Source organism: Sphaeramia orbicularis, chromosome 22 (assembly GCF_902148855.1).
Source record: "Sphaeramia orbicularis chromosome 22, fSphaOr1.1, whole genome shotgun sequence".
NCBI lineage: Eukaryota > Metazoa > Chordata > Actinopteri > Kurtiformes > Apogonidae > Sphaeramia > Sphaeramia orbicularis.
In genome coordinates, this window is record NC_043978.1 from 23741788 (window position 1) to 23764866 (window position 23079).

Below are 23079 nucleotides of genomic sequence, written 5' to 3' on the forward strand. Positions count from 1 at the left end.
CCCATTAAATTTTGGGCCAAGTAGGCCAAAGTTCAAGGTCACAACAAGGTCATAAAATCTCAAATTTTCCTATCTCTCATCATGGAGCAATTTTCGAAAATTCATAAAAAATTCAAAACGACTCTGATTAGCCTCCAATTTGATCCACCCGTAGCTTATAACAATATCTTGTATCCGGCACAAAATTGTCCACATCCACTGTGGAATGTGGACTCAGTGGACATTTCAATTTAACATTGAAAATCCCATTTATGGCACATTTTTCACAATAATTCAACAGATATTGATTGGAATTGAATATAATTGGACATACACATGACTGGTACCAAGCTTCAACTTTTTCTGCTGTATGGAACAACCTTGAAACTATTTAATTTAAAAAGAAATAGTCGATCCACACATGCACACCATTCGGGCGGAGGTTTACATACTCTGAACACTTGTTGATTGATTGATTGATTTAACTTGAGTAGTATTTCAGATGGTGACTTGAACTTCTACCAGAGTATTTTTTTGGTAGGGTACCTGTACTTCTACTCAAGTCTAACTTTTTAGTACTTTATACAACACTGGTCAAAGGTCATGGAGACCTCATGCCTGTCCATTCTAGCTGATGCAATATCTCGTTGAGGGAATTTCTTCAATGTTGACATAAATACTAGGACTCATGGTTGGATTGATTAGATTTTGGTGGACAAAAATCAAAGGTGAAGGTTGATAATTAAATTAACTGACGATCACCAACCTAAAAAGGTTTTCCAGGGCCAGTTCATGGGGTAAGGATGGGGGACATTGCCTCTGTTTTTTTGTTTGGCCTAGTCGTTTGATTAGTTACGTTTCTGCACTCAACACCAACCAAAGGAGAGAGCTTTGGGGTCTTAATGCTTCTTCTTCTGCTTTTTCTTCCTACCATTAAGCTGACAATGATGGTAAATTGGGGATTAAGCTGCTCTTCGATTCTGGTGTTCTTCCTGTTATCTGCCCATAGCTCCAAATGGATTCCACGCCACAATCTAATGTTCCGATCGATAAAGCTCAGGGTTTGTAAACGGGCCTCTCTTGGATGAACTTCACATTCAGCTTTAGGAACACATTCAACCTTACCCTCTGTCACTGGTTCTGCAGGGCTGGCCTCGGACAGTGCCAGCTCATCCACTTCTGGCTCTACTTCCTCCTTTTGCTCTGTGATAGTTTCTACTTTAATCTCTGGTGTTTTCTCTGTAACATCTTCCGTCGACTCCTCCTCTACCGACGCCATTAAAGGAGTCTCATCAGTAGCGGCGGAAGTGGCCTCTGGCAGGATATTGGGGATGAAAGGCACAAAGGTGTGTGTTTCTGGTGCGACTGTAGATGCTTCCAATGAGTTTTCTATCACTGCTACTGTGGGGAAGAAGCTGTGGGTGGGGGTGCTGTCTTCTGTCGGGGTTTGGGTAGTGGCAGCTTCAGATGCAATACTCTCAACTGGATTCATGCCAAGCTCCGCAACTGGAAACACTGTGGTTACTGAAAATGAAAAGATGTCCTTTTAACAATTCATGAAGCTTTAAAATCCTTTTGCTTTTTTATTTTTTGATGTGAATATATTAACTCACCCGTCTCAAAGTTGAGTGTCTGTATGTCCAGAGGTAGCGACGGCTCTTGTTTTAAGGCCTTAACGATGATGTGTCTCAGCTTAGGTGCATTTACATCCTCGTCTGCATCTGTGCCAGGCACCTCAATATCCTCTGGTTCGTCATTGAGCTCCGTGTCTCCATTAAAGACCACAGCGTAACGCACAGACACATCCTCCGAGCTGATCAAGACAGAAAATCATGTCAGAAACTCTCAGAACCAACAGAGTTCACTGGTAATGGATGTCTGTCTGAGTCATTTCCCAAAAGAGAATATTTTCGGGGATGTTATAGTTTCTCTTGAGAAATGAGCAATAAACCACTTCAATAAAAGTCGGGTCAGGGTAAAAGTAGAAGAAATGTGTGTGTAAGTAGGTCTTCTGTCTTATTTACTGTGCTGTTCTGTCAAAATCTATCTTTATTACAAACCAAAAATACAGAGGGCAAACCTTCCATAAAACCACATTCAACTCACCGGAATCCCAGCACTCGGATCTCTTTGAAACCTGCAACTTTTTCAAACACCTGAACCATCTACAGAAAGAGAAAATACTGAACATTAGAGCAGTGGTTCCCAAACTTTTTTGGCTTGTGACCCCATTTTAACATCACATATTTCTGGTGACCCCAGACATTCAAAATAGAGACTTTTTTTTTTTTGCTAAAATTAATTTGTTTTTGATCAGGAAGAGAAAATATTGAACTTTAGAGCAGTGGTTCGCAACCTTTTTTGCCTCGTGACCCCATTTTAACCCCAGACATTCAAAACGGAAACATTTTTTTTTGCTAAAATTAATTTGTTTTTGATCATGAAGAGAAAATATTGAACTTTAGAGCAGTGGTTCCCAACCTTTTTTGGCTCGTAACCCCATTTTAACCCCAGACATTCAAAACAGAGACATTTTTTTGCTAAAATGAATTTGTTTTTGATCATGAAGAGAAAATATTGAACTTTAGAGCAGTGGTTCCCAACCTTTTTTGCCTCGTGACCCCATTTTAACCCCAGACATTCAAAACCGAGACTTTTTTTTTTTTTTTTGCTAAAATTAATTTGTTTTTGATCATGAAGAAAAAATATTGAACTTTAGAGCAGTGGTTAGCAAACTTTTTTGGCTCATGACCCCATTTTAACATCACAAATTTGTGGCGACCCCAGACATTCAAAACGGAGACATTTTTTTTGCTAAAATTAATTTGTTTTTGATTATGAAGAGAAAATATTGAACATTAGAGCAGTGGTTCCCAACCTTTTTTGGCTCGTAACCCCATTTTAACCCCAGACATTCAAAACAGAGACATTTTTTTGCTAAAATGAAATTGCTTTTGGTCATGCAATAGTTGGCGATATGGTGGTGCAGTGGATAGCACTTGTGCTTCACAACAAAAAGGTCCTGGGTTCGATTCCAACACCAGTCAATGGTGGTGGGACCTTCCTGTGTGGAGTTTATATGTTCTCCTCGTGTCTGCGTGGGTTCTCTCCAGGTACTCTGGCTCCTCCCACCATCCAAAGACATGCATTGATAGGTTAATGGGTTAATCTGAATTGCCCATAGGTGTGAATGTGAGAGTGATTGTTTGTCTCTATATGTTCAGCCCTGTGATGAACTGGTGACATGTCAAGGGTGAACCCTGCCTTCGCCCATAAGTAGCTGGGATAGGGTCCAAGTGACCTTAGTGAGGACAATGCGGGTTCAGAAAATGAAAAATAGTTTGCTATACTACATTGCAAATAAACTTAAATTTTAGATGACATTTAAGCTACACTACAAGCAAAAAATTAAGGATATTTTAAATTTTTGGGCTATTTTTTTTAGTTGGGATTCTTGCACAGCGCTTTTTACTTTTTTGTGTGTTAACTGAATTGAAACACATTTTTTAAATGACCAGACATAGTTTTATTTACAAATGGCAAAAATGACAAAAAAATGACCAAATAAAAAAATAAATAAATATCATTAACTTTTTGTTTGTAGTGTACATAATACAGCTTTTTGGTGTCTGCTTCTCACTTTCTCTGGGAGATGTCTTAGCGGGGCAAGGCAGGCTAAGAAATCTTTCCATTCTCTGTTCGGTCCGGTTTTCTGACTACGACTGTGTCCAGGCAGGTTGAAGCATACTCAATCAAGATATGACCTCTCAGATATTATATCCTGCATTTTATATAAACTTGATTTTTATAGGAAGAGTATGTGGTGTTCATTATAATGAATTATATACTGACTCATTAAAAAAAATTGTATTACTAATTTTTATTTTATTTTTTTTTTATATTTATCAATTACTAGAAATATCATTACCAATACCATTTGAATTCCAGGCGACCCCAAGGTTGAAAAACACTGCAATAGAGCCTCAAAGTAAAAGGATGAACAGTATATGGGGGGTTTGGAGGTTTGAACACTGAACCATTAGATTTTTCTTTGTAATTTTAGGAAGCAAGTTCTCCTTCCACCTACGGTACAATCATAAAAAGAGTAGAGAATATAAATGTTTACCCTTTTGCTTCTGTTTTAACCTCTGACAAGAGCAGAGTGGAGATTACAGAACACTTAACATTCAGTGAAATACAGTTAATATTCATTCCTATGAGCCATATGGCCCACTGACATTTCCTGTCAAAAAAAGATACACAACATTGTCAAAGTACACTATATTCTCCCCTTTAATACATTATTCCACTTTATAAATCTTCAGGTCAACACCCATTTATTAAAAAACACACAATGAATAATGAGTGGTTTTATTTAAACCTCACTAAATGCTGTGGTAAGAGCTTCAGTGAGTGCCTTCTTATGCATATTATTTAATCAAGCTCATTGTGAAATACAATGGTGTGTAATACATCATAGTGTTAAAGTGGTTTGGAAAAGTCTTATTAAAAGTACCAGGCTGTGTTTTGAAGGTGAGAATGAAGCGAGTTAGAGGATACTTTTTGATTGAGGAGGAGTCACATGACTAAAAAACTGTTCTGGCATAATTAATCAAATTGCAATCATATAATTGCAAAAGGCTCCAATTTCAAGGGTCAGATTTGGGAGGATTTATGGTGATCAAGTTGAAGAAATTGAAAAAATAAACACTCTTGTACAGCGACGTGATGAATTTAGAGACACTGACCGGAGTTTTTGTAGTTTTAAGGTAGTTTAACTTTGTAAATTTGACTTGGGGAAAAATACAGATATCAAGATGAGTAATCCATGTATTTCTTATGATAACTAAGTAAGTAAACACTCAAACTGCAAATCACAAAATTACACACGACTGTGAATGTGACTTTTTCTCCAAAGTATGTAGCCATTCAATCCTACTTTACACTGGCCAGCCAAAGGAAACCTCTCAGGGGAAAAAGAGCGGTGGATGAAGTGATTACCCATCATGCCTAGTGCCTACAGTACAAGTCTGTGGGAGCAGAGTTATGATCCAGGGTTGATTCAGTTATCCTATATCCTATTCTATATCCTATATTACCTGTATATGTCCTATATTACCTGTATATATCCTATATTACTTGTATATATCCTATATTACCTGTATATAGCCAATATTACCTGTATATAGCCAGTATTACCTGTATATATCCTATATTACCTGTATATCGCCAATATTACCTGTATATATCCTATATTACCTGTATATAGCCAATATTACCAGTATATATCCTATATTACCTGTATATAGCCAATATTACCAGTATATATCCTATATTACCTGTATATAACCAATATTACCTGTATATAGCCAGTATTACCTGTATATATCCTATATTACCTGTATATAGCCAATATTACCTGTACATAGCCAGTATTACCTGTATATATTCTATATTACCTGTATATCGCCAATATTACCTGTATATATCCTATATTACCTGTATATAGCCAATATTACCTGTATATAGCCAGTATTACCTGTATATAGCCAATATTACCTGTATATAGCCAGTATTACCTGTATATATCCTATATTACCTGTATATAGCCTATATTACCTGTACATAGCCAGTATTACCTGTATATATTCTATATTACCTGTATATCGCCAATATTACCTGTATATATCCTATATTACCTGTATATAGCCAATATTACCTGTATATAGCCAATATTACCTGTATATCCTATATTACCTGTATATCGCCAATATTACCTGTATATATCCTATATTACCTGTATATAGCCAATATTACCTGTATATAGCCAGTATTATCTGTATATATCCTATATTACCTGTATATCGCCAATATTACCTGTATATATCCTATATTACCTGTATATAGCCAATATTACCTGTATATATCCTATATTACCTGTATATATCCTATATCACCTGTATATAGCCAATATTACCTGTATATATCCTATATTACCTGTATATATCCTGTATTACCTGTATATATCCTATATTACCTGTATATATCCTATATTACCTGTATATATCCTGTATTACCTGTATATATCCTATACTTCCTGTATATATCCTATATTACCTGTACATATCCTATATCACCTGTACATATCCTATATTACCTGTTCAAAATAATAACAGTGTTCCTCAAAATGTGAGTAAAGCTCAAAATCCTTATAATATTTTTATTTCCATTCATTGGGAACACTGCACATTATGTTTTACATCAAAACATGAAGAAAAGTGTATAAATATTTTAATTACTTTACAGGAAATATAGGAAAAAAAATGATATTGGGCTGTTCAAAAAAATAGCAGTGTGTGCATTTTTCATTACAAACTCAAATATTTACTCAATAAACTGAAAAAAATGTGAAGATTTTGCATTCCTGTGAATCACTAAAGTAATATTTAGTTGTATAACCTCTGTTTTTGAGAACTGCTTCACATCTGTGCTGCATGGAGTCGACCAACTTCTGGCACCTGTAAACAGGTGATTTGACAACCTTCCACAATTCCTCTGCATTTCTTGGTTTTGCCTCAGAAACAGCATTTTTGATGTCACCCCACAAGTTTTCTATTGGATTAAGGTCTGGGGACTGGGCTAGCCACGCCATAACCTTAATGTTGTTGGTCTGGAACCAAGATGCTGCTCGCTTACTGGTATGTTTGGGGTCGTTGTCTTGTTGAAACACCCATTTCAAGGGCATTTCCTCTTCAGCATAAGGCAGCATGACCTCTTCAAGTAGTCGTCTGACAAACTGTCTGTGGCCCCCAAACACTGAATTCAAGCCACAGTACACTCTGAAGACATGGTGCATGGGGGTGCAAGCATCATAATATGGCGCTGTTCTCTTACTATGGTGTCAGGCCTGTTTATCACATACCAGGGATCATGGATCAATTTGCTTATATCAAAATACTTGAAGAGGTCATGCTGCCTTATGCTGAAGAGGAAATGCCCTTGAAATGGGTGTTTCAACAAGACAACGACCCCAAACACACCAGTAAGCGAGCAGCATCTTGGTTCCAGACCAACAACATTAACCCTTTCATGCACGAATTATGAGAACCTTAATCAAAATTTTTTCCTGAGTGTTTTTATTCCTCTTTAGGCATGAAAAAAACAATGTGATAGAAAATTTTCTTCTGAAAAAGAAATTATATAAAATAAAAATAATTTAAAAAAAAAATTTAAAAATGCATTTAAAAAAGTAATAACGACAAAAAAATTATTATGAATCTATTTTTCATGAAGTTGCAAAAATATCCACTCAGCTGGACACCACACATTTCATTTTTGACACAGAGAAACATGTATTTAGTGATAAATTGTGTGAAAACTGTGGGGAAGGCTTGTGATTCTGGGGGTTTATCCTCAGGAGAGATCTACATAATGTTACCAATTCATGTCAGAAAAGACATGTAGTGTCTTAAAACTTTAATAAAGATATGTGTAAAGAAAAAACAAAAACAAAAAAAAAACAACGAAAAGAACAACAAAATCCATGAATATACAAGAGAACAGCTGTAGGATAGCTGTCCACTGTAGTGACCAGTGTGCACCAAAGGGTTAAGGTTATGGCGTGGCTAGCCCAGTCCCCAGACCTTAATCCAATAGAAAACTTGTGGGGTGACATCAAAAATGCTGTTTCTGAGGCAAAACCAAGAAATGCAGAGGAACTGTGGAAGGTTGTCAAATCACCTGTTTACAGGTGCCAGAAGTTGGTCGACTCCATGCAGCACAGATGTGAAGCAGTTCTCAAAAACAGAGGTTATACAACTAAATATTAGTTTAGTGAGTCACAGGAATGCTACATCTTAACATTTTTTTCAGTTTATTGAGTAAATATTTGAATTTGTAATGAAAAATGCACACACTGCTATTTTTTGAACAGCCCAATATCATTTTTTTCCTTCATTTCCTGTAAAGTAATTAAAATATTGATATATTTTTCTTCATGTTTTGATGTAAAACATAATGTGCAGTGTTCCCAATGAATGGAAATAAAAATATTATAAGGATTTTGAGCTTTACTCACATTTTGAGGAACACTGCTATTATTTTGAACACAACTGTATCTCTCATCTGTAGTACAGAGTTAGCTGTTGTATATTTCAGTAGTTCTAGTAGTACTTCAGTAGCATTTGTGTATTTAATATTTTATTCTGGAGCTTTTTGGACATGCCTACATTTTTCAAGTGTTTGTGCTGCTAAATTGATTTTCATTGTTCCTGTGACAGTGACAATAAGATTCTATTCTATTCTATTCTATTCTATTCTATTCTATTCTATTCTATTCTATTCTATTCTATTCTATCACTTTGGTCTACAGCACATCAACATCCCATTTTTATGGTTTCATATGGTCTGTACCTTGTCTGTGAGCTGTCGTGCGATATCATAATCTGCAGCTGATGGATCACTGAGCAACTCGCTGTACAACGGATCCACGATGGTGACACTGAACTCCACAATATACACCTCCATGTTCTCTGGGATCACGTTGGGATCTTCTTTAATCTATGAAACAAAAATCCAGAAAAAAATATACTGTTATGATTTTGTGTGCCTGCAGAAAAACATTATTGTGGAAAAGACTGAAGTGGTTTACCTCATTGGCCTCAGTTGGAAGCAGAATCAGCGGAGGGGTCCAGGTACCTGAGACCAGACAGGAGGTCATTTATGTTAGTGTTCAAATGTACTGGTAACTCTAATTAAACTCATCATATAAATGAATCCACTGAATTAGTTTGATGGACTTACAGTCCATTCCTGGAGCTGGGGTTCCCTCTAAAACTCTGGAAATAAAAGAACACATTAGTTAAAACTTTATTTTATATCATATTATTGTCATATTATAGTAAATAGTGTAGATATGCTTAAACTAGGAAGATTACTACTGTTATTAATAACACTGGTCAACAAGTTTATTAAGTTTTTTGAGCTGATTTAGGATCATTTTGGTGTGCTGAATCCAAAAATCACATTAATTTTGCTCAATCAGGTCAACTTTCTGAACTATGCTACATATTGGCTTTTTAACATTTTTGCTTATATTTATGGGCATTTTCACATCATATGATACAAAATTCTTTCATATTTCTTGCAATAAACGAGTTCTGAAGATTTTACTTTTGCCAATTTATGATTAATGTGTTTTTTAATATTACAGGTGGATGAAATGGCTTCAACTAGAAGATCTTGCAAAAATAAGCCTGACGTATTCTGCTACATCTGCGGTGAATACACTATTGTACCTAACAGGAATCAAGTCACAAGTTTCATACAGTGTGCTTACCAATCTTATTTTGGTATTATTATATTTTGTGAGAAGATCAAATTTTTCAAAATCAAATTAGCAAAAAAACCTGACCTGATTGAGAAAAACAGATGTCATTTTTGGATTTAGCGGTGCAAAATGGTCCTAATTCAGTTGAAAAAACCTAAACAACTCTTCAAAAAACATTTTTTTGTAACCCAGGGTTATTAAAGGAGAAGGGGTGGGAGTTAATAAGTTACACTTCTTCTCACTCCTTTTCGAATATGTATTATATGTCTCATATTTAAGTGTTTAGTTTATTTATTTTCTTCTATTTTGACATTCATATTCGAAATAAATACATCAATCAATTAATCAATTTATTTAATCATCGCTGCTTTTTAAAGGTCCCGTATTATGCAAATCTCACTTTGTGACAGTTTTCTTATATTAGTGTGTGTTGCAGTAGCCTCATTATGAGGTTCGAATTTGAAAACTGTCTGTTACCTCCCTGCCTTGCTACACCACATTTAGTGAAAATGCCTGCTCAAACGGCCGAGTTTGAGTTGGGTCCGCTTATGACGACATAAGCGGATTTAACTCCTCCCCCTGACTGTGCCCCCACCCTGGCAAAGTACCTCTTGGACAACAAACATGGCAAAGGCGAGACACGCAAGTTGTGGTGTTGTTGGCTGCACACACTGACACGATAGTTTATTTTTGCTCCCCACTTCCGAGCCTCTCCGTAAAAAGTGGCTGGATTCTATCTTTGATGGTCATGTACCAAACAACATTCCCAAACGCTTGTATGTGTGTGCCCGGCATTTCACGGACGAGTGTTTTTCGAACATGGGCCCATACAGCTCCGGCTTAGCACAAAGACTCCGAATCAAGAAGGACGCAGTACCAACGCTTCGTGACCCAAGTACAAGTGTGGGAGATGTAAGTTCTTCTCATTTTTTTGTGTCTTTACTGCATAACCCTACATTACGGATAAGCTGGTGGTTGTTGATGTGTACGTCTAACGTTAGCATGGCAGCTAACATAGCTCGGTTACTGCTGCTAACGTTTGCGTCCCCGTTAACATGCAAGAGCTGATAATATCGAGAGACATTCAACAGAACTACTTTGAACACGGGCCTTTTGTGGTTGGCATCAGTAGAGTTAGCATCAAGCTTGTTAGTAGCTGCCTGCATTAGTGGCGGCAGGCGTCTTTCCGTGTCAGGTCCACGAACCCGACACAACACCACCGTTTTCCGTCGGGGCTCAATCACGCCTCAAGGCAAAGAAAGCCAGTGTTTGGAAAGACGTTCTGTCTGAGACATGTGTATTGTAGACGAGAGAGCCATGGCTTCACAGTCAACATTAGCGCGTAGTACCGCTAGCGGAAGCCGCGTCCTCTCCCAGAGAGGGGAGGGGGAGTGGGCGTGGACAGATGCGTTCATTTGCATACCCGGAAGCAGGCCCATAAACAGCCTGTTCTGAGGAGGGCTGGTGAGAGTGACTTTTTCGACCGCTGAAACTCCGAAAAAAGGATGATTTTGGGGCGAACAAACTTAAATACTATGTTTTTGGGCTTCTGAGACCTATATGACGTGACTGAAAAATAGCATAATACGGGACCTTTAAGAAAAATTATCCAATACATGTTCAGTTTCCACACAATAGAGTAAAGACATCTGTAACACCGTATATTTCAGTTAGTGGAGAATCTATATCTGTAATATCACTTATAGGATAAAAAATAATATATGTTTTTTTATTTTTTTTTTTTTTTTTCCTTTGTTTCTGAATTCGGCGAGATCAATGAGATAATAAATGCACTGATGGGTTTATATTCCCTCACTTTAACCAATCAATTTTCCTTTAAAACAAGTGAAAAAGAAGCCAAATATTTTCTGTGAATATAATGTGTTTTTAACCACCAACTGCAAAAACACAGGACACAACAGGGGTAATATTTTAGAAGTGTAAGTGTGGACATACCCCTCATGTTCAGAGTCCTCAGCCACCCTCTGCAATTAAAGAATCAAAAGTTTAGCCAATGGATGGATGGATGGATGGATAGTTATATAAAAGTTACGTTGGCCCAGAGGTGCAACCGCCTAAAAAACCTATCCACTACCCCAAAAATTTATCCACTATAAGAAAAAAAGAGAGCAGCCCAAAAAATTTTTTCATAATAAGAAAAAAAAGAGAACAGCCCAAAAATTTTCACTATAAGAAAAAAAAGAGAACAGCCCAAAAAATTATCCACTATAAGAAAAAAAAAAACATCATCCACCTTTTCAACTAAGGGGGTGTTGTTTACCCGAAAGGTCTCTTGCTTTAAAATTAAGGCCACAACAAAAAATAAAAGCATAGGCTGAAAAATTTTAAGGCCTTCAGCTAATGTGGCTAATGCTAAGGAAGTAATCCACCGGAAGTGGAGGTCAGTGCAGTAAAAATAAAGTTATTTTAAACTCTTTTTTTTTTCTTATAGTGGATAATTTTTTGGGCTGTTCTCTTATTTTTCTTATAGTGGATAATTTTTTGGGCTGTTCTCTTTTTTTCTTATAGTGGATAATTTTTTGGGCTCTTCTCTTTTATTTCTTAAAGTGGATAATTTTTTGGGCTCTTCTCTTTTTTTTCTTAAAGTGGATAAATTTTTTGGGCTCTTCTCTTTTTTTTATAGTGGATAATTTTTTGGGCTGTTCTCTTTTTTCTTATAGTGGATAATTTTTGGGCTGTTCTCTCTTTTTTTATAGTGGATAACTTTTTGGGCTTTTGTCTTTTTTCTTATAGTGGATCATTTTTGGGTCTGTTCTCTCTTTTTTTTCTTAGAGAAGATAATTTTTGGGGCTGTTCTCTCTTTTTCTTATAGTGGATAACTTTTTGGGCTGTTCTCTTTTTTTCTTACAGTGGATAATTTTTGGGGCTGTTCTCTTTTTTTATAGTGGATAATTTTTTGGGCTGTTGTCTTTTTTTCTTATAGTGGATAATTTTTGGGCTGTTCTCCCTTTTTTATAGTGGATAACTTTTTGGGCTGTTGTCTTTTTTTCTTATAGTGGATCATTTTTGGGGCTGTTCTCTCTTTTTTTTTCTTATAGAGGATAATTTTTGGGCTGTTCTCTCTTTTTTTCTTATAGTGGATAATTTTTGGGCTGTTCTCTTTTTTTCTTATAGTGGATAATTTTTGGGCTGTTCTCTCTTTTTTTATAGTGGATAACTTTTTGGGCTGTTGTCTTTTTTTCTTATAGTGGATCATTTTTGGGGCTGTTCTCTCTTTTTTTTCTTATAGAGGATAATTTTTGGGACTGTTCTCTCTTTTTCTTATAGTGGATAATTTTTGGGGCTGTTCTCTTTTTTTCTTATAGTGGATAACTTTTTGGGCTGTTCTCTTTTTTTCTTACAGTGGATCATTTTTGGGGCTGTTCTCTCTTTTTTTTCTTATAGTGGATCATTTTTGGGGCTGTTCTCTCTTTTTTTTATAGTGGATAATTATTTGGGCTGTTGCACCTCTGGGCCACTGCAAAAAGTGGTGTGTGTATACTTTTTAAAAATCTGTTTTAAAAGTCTGAAATCTGTTTAAAAGTCCCTGTTGGTCCCTGAATATTTCAATAACAGTTGACTGCTCCTAATGTGCTAATTGCTAATGCTAATGCTGGGATAATGAAGTGAATTAACCTTTAACCTGTGGAACAAGCTGCTTGAGTGTGTGAGGTCTGCAAAAGCTGATATAGGAACAAAGTAGGAAGATCTGATATGATTTAACTCTCCTCCAAGGTGAAGAACTGTATCTAGAACCAGGTTTCTCAAGTGGTCTTTTGAGTGACTTATGGTGCTGGACTCACTTGGGCCACCAAGTCCAGATGTTCCTGAGAGCTGCTGAAGTTCTGGGCCAGGTCGTCCATGCAGAGGTTTTCATGCTGGCAGGTGTAAACCCACGCTCTGTACTCCTCGGAGTTGGGGACTCTGTCCAAGAAGATACGAAAGGCTTCCCAGATCGCTTCCTGGCAAACTACAGATGAGTTACAAAAGTTAGAAGACGGGTTCGTTAGAAAAAATCCATCAGAATTAGCATGATTATAGCATGATCTACAGCAGGGGCGTGTGGTGGAAAAATTTGCTTTTTATATTTTATACTCTTTATGTTATACTCTTTATATTTTATACTGTTAGTACATCTTCTTTTAATGCTGAGTCATTATTCATTATGTGTGATGTTTACCACTCTGTAACACCCCCAACCCAGGAACAGAGTTCTTGCCTTGAGTTAAAACCCAAACACCTAAATGTCTGAATGTGTAGATAGAGGATGGCGCCTGCACTCCAGATATGATCCAAGCAAGGTTAGAGTGAAGAGGTCATCATGACCTCTTCACGGAGCAGAGAAGGAGTAGTATGGGGTGGTATGATGTACGTAAGGAATGACATCATAGTTTGAGGGGGTTGGATTTGGTTCTATATAATCTTTAGTTTTCTCTTGTTTAATCGGACTTCACTTACAGAGTTTCTCTGTGATTGACTTCTCAATAAATGCATTTATTTTTTAACTCTAACTTTCTCTCCTCCTCTTTGTGTGTGGGTTATCAGTTGAACATTTCCATAACAGGCGTCAAACTCATTTCTTCCAGGGGCCACATACAGCCCAATTGGATCTCAAGTGGGCCAGACCAGTAAAATAAGAACATCAAAACCTATAAATAATGACAATTTTTTCTCTTTTGTTTTAGTGCAATAAAAAGTATTAAATTATGAAAATATTTACAAACTATCCTTTAACAAAAAACATGTGAATAACCTGAAAAAACTGAAATTTGTAAGAAAAATAAGTACAGTTTTAACAATATTATGCCTTAGTTTATCATTTATACATTTACAATACGCAAAATGTTGCACAAACATTTGGTAACAAGTATAATATTGTTAAAAATTTGGATTTTGGAACTAAAATACCAACAATTTCTCATTCAGTTTCTCATTCGCCCAGCTCATCGCTCATTGCTTCTTGGTAGTTCTTCGAGGATCAGCTGGACTAGTTTTGCTTCAAAAGAGCAAAACCAGTACAGTTGAACCTAGAACCAAGAAAAATGGAGTTGTCACTAGTTGCTTTTCCACTGACCCTCATATTGCGCAAATATAACTTACGCATAAAAATTTACCTAATGGAAAAACATCAATTTCACCAAAAGTCTCATTTTTCAATTAAAAGTTTTTGCGCTGGCAAGAAGTGATTTTTCGGGTGTAACACAAATGGTATATCACACAAAACTGCAATGGAAAGACCTTTTTTCGCAACTAAAGTCAGGTGAATTTAAAAAAAAAAAAAAAAAAAAAAAAGGATATTGACCTATGTTACAACAAGCAATAAACATGACGTGGTATGTGTGGACACACCAGGAAACCCGATCATTTTTTTAATTTAGTACAAGATAGAGGGGTAATATATAATATTAATGAATATATCTGTAAGTCAACTCCATATTTAAGTTCATCACCATGTTTATGGAATGACTCCTCATGTTATTTCGCAATAATAAATAAACAAATCATCGCATTTGTGATTTAACCTCCTAAGATCCAGGAAATGTCAGCAAAGTACAAGCTTTTTTTGTTTTTTATTAAATAAGTGCCCATATTGGAAACATCATGATGCAACAGTTTTTTCAGATGCAGTTTTTAAAATTTTATGGAATGTCCTTGGTGGTGGGCAGTTTTCTTTTCTTTTTTATTTTTTTGTAAAAAGTTGTGAAACTCTTGTCCACAAATGTGGACAGAAAACCCATAGCTGGGTCTGTGGAGGTTAATGGAAAAAACTACATTACACACTTCCGTTTTTTCGACATTTAGTAAATATCAGTAAAGTTTTGCGCACATGTCCAATGGAAAAGCAACTACTGTCTACAGGTTATCAGAGCTGCACAATATATCATTTGAGCATCGACATCGAAATGTATGTGTGCACAATAGTCACATCGCAGGTCCTGTAATGTAGGAAGTAAATGAACTCAACATGTTCTCATCTAATTTCAGGGGTACCTGACACACACTGCACATAGCAATCCACAAATCACGTTCATTCTTAATCAATTTGGAGTGAGTCACTGGTGACAACATTGAAAAATGAGCAACGAACAAGAGAAAATCACAGTAAACGAAGACTTGGCCCCAAAAAGAAAAGCAACATCAATTATCTGGAATTATTTTGGCTACAAGAAGGATGATACTGAAACACATTTTCTGTATCGATAGTGTCTTGAACCTGTCACCACAACGAGAGGTAACAACTGATTAGTTTGACCATTTACATCAGCACCAGACAGCTATTATAACCTCCTGAGTATTTTTTTATATTGCAATATATATCGCAGGGTTAAAAAAAAATTGCAATGTCAGTTTTTTCCAGTATCTTGCAGCCCTAGTTATTATGTTATTATTTTACTTTAGATCATATTGGTCTGTTTGTGGAACCTGAACTAAAGTGAGTTTCACACCCTTGATTGTTAACCCTTAAAGGTCTGAGCCTGTTTTGGCCATTTTTGAGTACTTTTGATTTTGCCTTTATGTACTATATAAAGAAATGTTTATCATACTCATGTTTGGTATCTTTTTGTTCATCACAACTTCATCTATCTCATCTTTCACTCTAACCTACTCTATCAAAAAGGACAAAAAACTCACAAAAAATATAAAATCTGATTTGAAAAATGTATATAATTTATTGCATAAATAACACAAAGATGCTTAACAAACCGGACTTTAAAAGTGAATACTGGTTCCAAACATTAGGTATATAAAATCAATATGGTAATAAATTAAAACTATACTCAAATATTTGACATAAAAGCATATCTTTACGTAGGCATTTTCTCCGGTTTCTCACCCCCACCCCCTTCCTGGGTTCCGCATCCAGTTCAGGTGGGGGTCATTCTGACCCTTACCTGCATTGCTAATGCAGTCTGTGGATTAGAATTCACAGATTCGGCCACTTTTTTTCCGTTTTGAAAAAGGACAAAAAAAAAATGACGATATGGTCAGAAATATAACGCTTGCTTTATATCACTATAATAAAGCTATTTCATTTGTTTTCTCCAGTTTCAAAACATCATATCTCCAGTTGTATTTGCTCTATCAACATCAAATAAAAAGTCGGAGAGTGTTTCAAATCTGCACTTTCAAGCGCAATTGTCCCCAGTGGTCTACGTGACCGACTTCCCGTGCTACGACGTATTGAAAATGTCATGTGATTCAGTAATGGGCTCATGACTGTGGACCCTTAAGGGTTAATATCATCAGTGTAATTTTTGCACTTTGCAAATTCATCCAACGGGCCAGATTAGACCTTTTGGCGGGATGGTTTTGGCCCCTGAGTCGCATGTTTCAGACTATTGATCTACAGCAACAAGGAGAGGCATGACAAAATAACTCAAAAGAGGAAACAAACACCTGAGAAAAAAAAAAGGGTTGATTATATTGATCTTTTGGGGATTTATTTATTAAATTTGCTTTAATATAAACCTTCAATTTAACGTGTGAACACCGAGTTTGTATCAGTGCAGGCTTTGCACAATGCCTCAAAGGCTCAGGTTCAAAATACATTTAACCTAATGGGAACACACAAAAAAAGGTACTAATGTCTCTTTCAGTAAATGTCAAATGCTATGTTTTAAAGTCATTGCATGTCCATGACATTTTTGTGAATATTAAAATCATGAGCACAAAGACCCCCTGAAGCAACGGTATTCTTTATCAGCCTCAGCGGGTAGGCTTCACATTGTCCAATATCATGATGCCTGTGGGAAATTTATTCTCTGACAAACTCATTTCTGGAGTGGTGCGATTACCTCCAATACACCAAATTAATCTGCCTCATTTTACGCCACAGCAGCTGTTGTGTATAATTTGTATTACTAATCAGTTGGTCGTAAATGCTTTCTTCCAATCATACACAATCCATCTCTCTTGGACAAAGGCTGATTGTCTATAATTTCAGAACAGCGATTGCTTCTCTATGTTTATTGTCAGTATTATCAGCAGTGGCATCGTGTCAGTGTCACAAAGCAAATTAATAATCTTTATGGAATCGTTCATATTTGAGAAGGTTGAAATATTTTCAGTAAAGTATCCCTGTTGGAAAAACCATTAAAGCACACAGCAACTAATCGAACTAAGTAGACATATCTGTACAGTCAGGAGTCAGTGTTTTGGAAAAGGCTCATTTATTGTAAGATCGAAAACTGATCAGTGTTTAACCGATAAAGACCCAGTGCTACTTTTGTGACAGTTCCCAAATGAATTTTTCTCTTTATTTTAACCTTTCTAAAGTGATTTATCACCATTAACCCTATAACACCAAATGTATCATATTTGATACATGAGTTTTGAAGCCCTCTACATGATCAGTGTGATATTTTTTTTTTCTTGAAAGACCTGATGTATACATTTAGATACATGCAATACACAGATAATCCACCAGGGGGGAGGGATTCATTCACCAGAGGCCTTTCCAGTGACACTACAAGACTGTCATTAATGAAGAAGGAGGCAGAACTTTGGCAATTTTGAAAAGGAATTACCAAATTGTTAGACATGTTTGTTATATTATGTTTTTGTTTGTTCAAAAGTAATAATATTTGAGCATTGAGACCCAGTGTATCAAATATGATACAAATTGAAATTTATACATGGAAATAGATTTTTTATTTATTTATTTATTTATTTTTTTTTAGATTAGTTTATTTCGAATATACAACAAGATACAATAATCTTACTTAGTCCTTAGAAATAAAACAGGTAGTAAGAAGTCATGGAAAAAAGTCATACATGGAAACTGATATTTGAAAAAAACAAAAAAAAAACAAACAATTTTTGGTTGTTTAGAAGGACCAATAAAGGCTCCAGTTTCAAAGAACTGGGATTTTCTGTCAATGATTTAATGATTCAGGCTTTACAGGGTTAATTTTAATATTGTGCTCTGTATTTTAGGCTTTTTATGTGACAATGATGTATTTTCCTGTAATTCACTGATCATGTAGATGTTCACAAAAGCTCAGAGTAAAGTTGAAGGTTATTATATCAAAAAGAGAAAACTGAAGAAAAGTGACTTTTTCAACAAAATCTCTCATTAACTGAACATAAACCAAGTCTCTCCATCCACTGTCGTTGATCCAGCTCCATGGGTTTTACAGGTGAATCAATGTTGTAGAAGATGACAGTGTTTAAATGTTCACTACGGAGCCTCTGAACGTCCAAATGGATCATATGTGATGACCGTGAAAAGACGACAAACTGCATTTTACACCAATTATTGACATATATTGATAGGATTAGTGGATTAACAGTTATTAAACAGTTCAGATCAGTAGATGGTTTGTGTCACCGGTGGCTGTTTGGGTCTTTATGGGTTAAAACAACTTATATTTATAAGATCAACTCTCTATTTACCTCTGAGTTTATAGTAGGCGCGATGGCTGGTGATGACAGCTTTCATCGTCTCATGGGGACACACTTTGACCCCCGTGGTGAAGAGCGTCGACCTCTTCGTCCTGTGTGCATCTTGCTCCGCCCTGATGTTGGTGGTGTGTCTGATCAACCTGGAAGCTTCCAAAAAGTGCCTGTACTTCACATCCCTGAGTCCAGGAAAACCGTGGTCATGTAGATCTGCAAGAGCAAGTCAGTAAAGTTAGATGTTTAGGAAAGAATCCAACACCAGCTGTTAGAAAATATATATATAAAATATATGAGCACTTTTGCTGACTATCATGTGAAAGAGAATTCTCAGCATTAGGTGTTGGTGTGGAGGTGATAACTGCATAAAAAATCTGCACTCTTAGCATTATCTGCTGAGTCGTTAATGACACAGTACATATGTAAAACGTGTTAACTTTGCACTTCTGGATGAAATATACATAGTGGCTGCAATGTATGCAATATTTAGGTGGTTAGTTATTTATTTTTTACTCTGGAATCAGGTTGCAAGGGTTATAAGGACATGGAATAATTTTCATAAACTGTTAAAAAAAAAAAAAAAACAAAAAAAAAAAAAACTAGCTAAAAAGTGCAAGACCCACAAAGACCCAGCACTACTTTTGTGTTGGTTCCCAAATCAATTTATCTGTAATTTTAACTATTCTTATGTGATTTATCACCATTTTTTTCTAATACTCTGTATTTTGCATTTTTAGGTGTAAATCATGTATTTTTCTATATTAAATTTACTGATCTTTTAGATGTTCATTAAAACTTAAAGGTCCAAAGAAAGAAAAACTGACCAACAAGGTCTTGGTGTCAGAATTGAACCCAGGACCTTTTTGCTGTGAAGTACAAGTACTATCCACTGCACCACCATGTTACCCACAATAAACAACATAACATAAGCATAACATGCTCCGCACTTTTAATCCCCCCCGGCCAAACACAGTGTAAGATTCTGTTGAAAGTTACTGGCCTTTAATTTAGATTAGATTGTCTTTGTGTAAAACTTAATACATATATATATATTTGTATTTTAAAGTACTGAGATATTATAACCTCATAAGGCCATTTGACCTTGAAAAAGTAGGTCAAGGTGACGTACTTTCAATAGGCTCTACGCCAAAATGCATCCACAGTATAAATTTGGTTCAGATATGTCAATTCATGCTTCAGATAATGCAATTATGTCCTTGAATGGACAGACAGATGAACAGACAGACAGACAGATGGATGGACGACAAAACAATTACAATACTCCTCAGCCGAGGGGTAAAAACTAAAACTAATTGAAATGAAAGTTAAATGTGAAGTAAAAAGAATTACAGTAGAACCAAGGAAAAATTGAAAACTGGATTATGATCTGAAAAATATTTTAATAATATAATTTCACAGTATATTTAGGCGTCTGTCCAACTGCTGCTGGCCATGTTACTGCCTCTAAACATCGACAATATTAATTTAAACAGGTAATGAAAATAAGTGTTGGGAATCTGAGTATATGAAGTATTTCTTTTGGGTGGTTTTAATTCCACTGTTTTATAAAAATGTCTAGAATCTGGTGTCTAGGCATTCTGTCTGCACCGTTGTCATTTCAAATCTGGGAAAAAAAGTGCACGGATGTGTAGAGAAAGTAAATGAGCAACACTGTCCTCTTTCTAAGGAGGCTTTGCTGAGATGCCCTTGGGCTACTTGACCCCAGTTGCATCAGTGAAGCTGCTCAGGCTAGAGCTCAGGTTGGAGCGTCCAGGTGTGGATGTGCACGAACACATGCAGGTGGATTACAGCTGGAAAAGGACGAGCAAGCCCAGCAAACCTTAAAAAAACCTAAAACTCCATCATGAGGGACGCAGACGGGTCAGCTCCCATAAATTATGTCACTGAGCATGAGTGAAAAGCTATGCCCACAGTGGCGACTGTCCTCATTTTTTGATCACCTTAGTAAAGAAAACAAGGCGGTGAGACATTACACAAAGGTAATTCCACACCGTTACACAAGCTGGTGTGCCACTCCACACAGTCACCCCATTGAACAAAGCTATTTTCAAAGAAAGGCCTTCATTGTGATGCCAGGTGGCGAACCTCCGGGGACTTCTTAAGACAGTAAGCCAGGATTTATAAGACCCAAAACACAGACTGGAGGTCATCAGACCCAAATAACTGTGCCTTCAGTGGATTAACCAAAAAAATAAAGGAACAAAAAGAAGGAGTGTAAATAATATAATAAGTGTGGCATTCGAGGCTTAGCTGTACTTGCTGTGTTTCTGTTGGGGGGAAAAAAAACAAGAAAAGAAAGACCATATGTGTGCGTAAATATTTAATGTACTAGTCATGTTCAGTGTTGTGGACCAACACTTCACAAGAGAGCAGATGTATGGTTGTACAGAACACCCGTGGAGGTGTGAGGTGAGAGCATGCTTCCAGCTCTAAGTGTGTCATCTTAAATTATGGGTAAACCATCTTCGTTGAACAAAATTTGTGTTTATTATAAGATATTTTGAATTGTGTTGGTGTATTCTTGCTATATTGGACCATTCTGGTGTTTATATAAGGGTTCAAATAGGATGATTTGTACATTCTCATCAGCTAGTGCAGTTTATGTCAGATTATGTTAGTTTATGAGGAATTCAAAGTGTAGTACCCCTGACGACCACTAGGTGCTGTCTCCAAAAAGTCCTATTGACTTCCAATTAATTTCTCTCTGGAGTCTGTGGTAAGTGTACTTGTGGTCTTTTTGTTACCCCGCCCCCTGAAGGGTCGGCAAGGGGTATTGTTTTTGGTTTGGTTTGTTTGTTAACGCTCTAGAAGCAAAACTATTGGTTGAATTCATACCAAATTGCGTTTATACATGTTGGGAAAAGTAGGTCAAGGTTTCAATTTTTGTTAGGAATTTTTAAAATCTTTTTTTTTTCCTCAATTACTCATAATGGGTGAAATTTCACATCTATAGCAACAAAAGTATTGGTTGAACTCATACCAAATTGACTTTATAGATTGCCAGTAACCCGGAATGGATCTCATTACATTTTGGGAACAGCAGGCCAAAGTTAACATTTTTTTCTGATTTTTTTATTTTAATTTTCCCATTTAATAACCACTATGTTATGTTGATGATGCTCAGGGAATGTTTTGCCTCAGATGTTCTACTCCAGGTCTGCTCAAAGGTGTCTGTAATATTACCTGGAGCTGTTTGGTGTGATCTGGTGATGATAGAGTGTAGATTAAAACTGTTTGGAACAATTGGTTTCATTGGTCAAATGGATATTTCTGCATAAAGAGATTCATCCGATTTGTTATGCGTTTTTTGCTACATACTTTCCACAGTGTTGTGCAATCATCCATAAGAACTCATTGAATTGTTTTTTTCCAAATTTCTGACCATATCAACTTTAATTCCTCTGCATATAACATAGTATGTACATGTTTATGATGAATGTCATTAACTCAGTGTTTTTCAACCTTAGGGTCACGACCCTATGTGGGACCACCTGGAATTAAAATGGGGTCGCCTGAAATTTCTAGTAATTGATAAAAATTTCAAAAACAGTTACAGCGACATGTGCAGGCTCAGCCGTCCCATTAAATATGGTGAGTTGACAGAGACAATCCCAATCCATAAAAGACATGACAAACTGTGAAGCTGAAACTGAAGCACTGTGGTACTGTTTATCTGTCAAATGTTCATTGTGGTCAGTTTCAGATGCTGCAGCTCTTTCATAATTCATAGTTTGAGTTCTTGTTTGTTCAGTATTAATTGTCAGCCTTGTAAATCCAAGCTGGACTGACTGTACATATCCTGCCTGACCAAGGAAAATAAAATTCACACTTTGTGCAGTAATCTACACCTGGCTTTTCTGCCTCTGTCCATAATAATATACATTATATACAGGGTGGGGAAGCAAAATTTACAATGAACATTTAGTTGTTTTTTCTCAACAGGCACTATGTCAGTTGTTTTGAAACTAAACATATATTGATGTCATAATCATACCTAACACTATTATCCATACCTTTTCAGAAACTTTTGCCCATATGAGTAATCAGGAAAGCAAACGTCAAAGAGTGTGTGATTTGCTGAATGCACTCGTCACACCAAAGGAGATTTCAAAAATAGTTGGAGTGTCCATAAAGACTGTTTATAATGGAAAGAAGAGAATGACTATGAGCAAAACTATTACGAGAAAGTCTGGAAGATACTATTAAAGAAGAATGGGAGAAGTTGTCACCCCAATATTTGAGGAACACTTGCGCAAGTTTCAGGAAGCGTGTGAAGGCAGTTATTGAGAAAGAAGGAGGACACATAGAATAAAAACATTTTCTATTATGTCAATTTTCTTGTGGCAAATAAA

The 23079-nt window shown here is 36.2% G+C and overlaps 1 protein-coding gene across 5 annotated transcripts in view; it reads right to left on the reverse strand.

The window, feature by feature from the left end:
- Positions 1-23079, reverse strand: part of impg1b (interphotoreceptor matrix proteoglycan 1b) — a 63683-nt gene that overhangs the window by 38317 nt on the left and 2287 nt on the right. For all 5 annotated transcript variants that reach the window (XR_003934578.1, XM_030127366.1, XM_030127367.1 and 2 more), the window contains exons 2-10: positions 18704-18919; positions 13111-13277; positions 11264-11292; positions 8782-8816; positions 8630-8676; positions 8392-8538; positions 2086-2144; positions 1593-1792; positions 1105-1503 (exon numbers count right to left, since the gene is read on the reverse strand). Coding sequence is in view for 4 of the 5 variants with exons in the window: in XM_030127366.1 (XP_029983226.1) it covers positions 1105-1503; positions 1593-1792; positions 2086-2144; positions 8392-8538; positions 8630-8676; positions 8782-8816; positions 11264-11292; positions 13111-13277; positions 18704-18919 (1299 nt within the window). In the remaining variant the exon portion in view is untranslated. The remainder of the gene's footprint in view (positions 1-1104; positions 1504-1592; positions 1793-2085; positions 2145-8391; positions 8539-8629; positions 8677-8781; positions 8817-11263; positions 11293-13110; positions 13278-18703; positions 18920-23079) is intronic.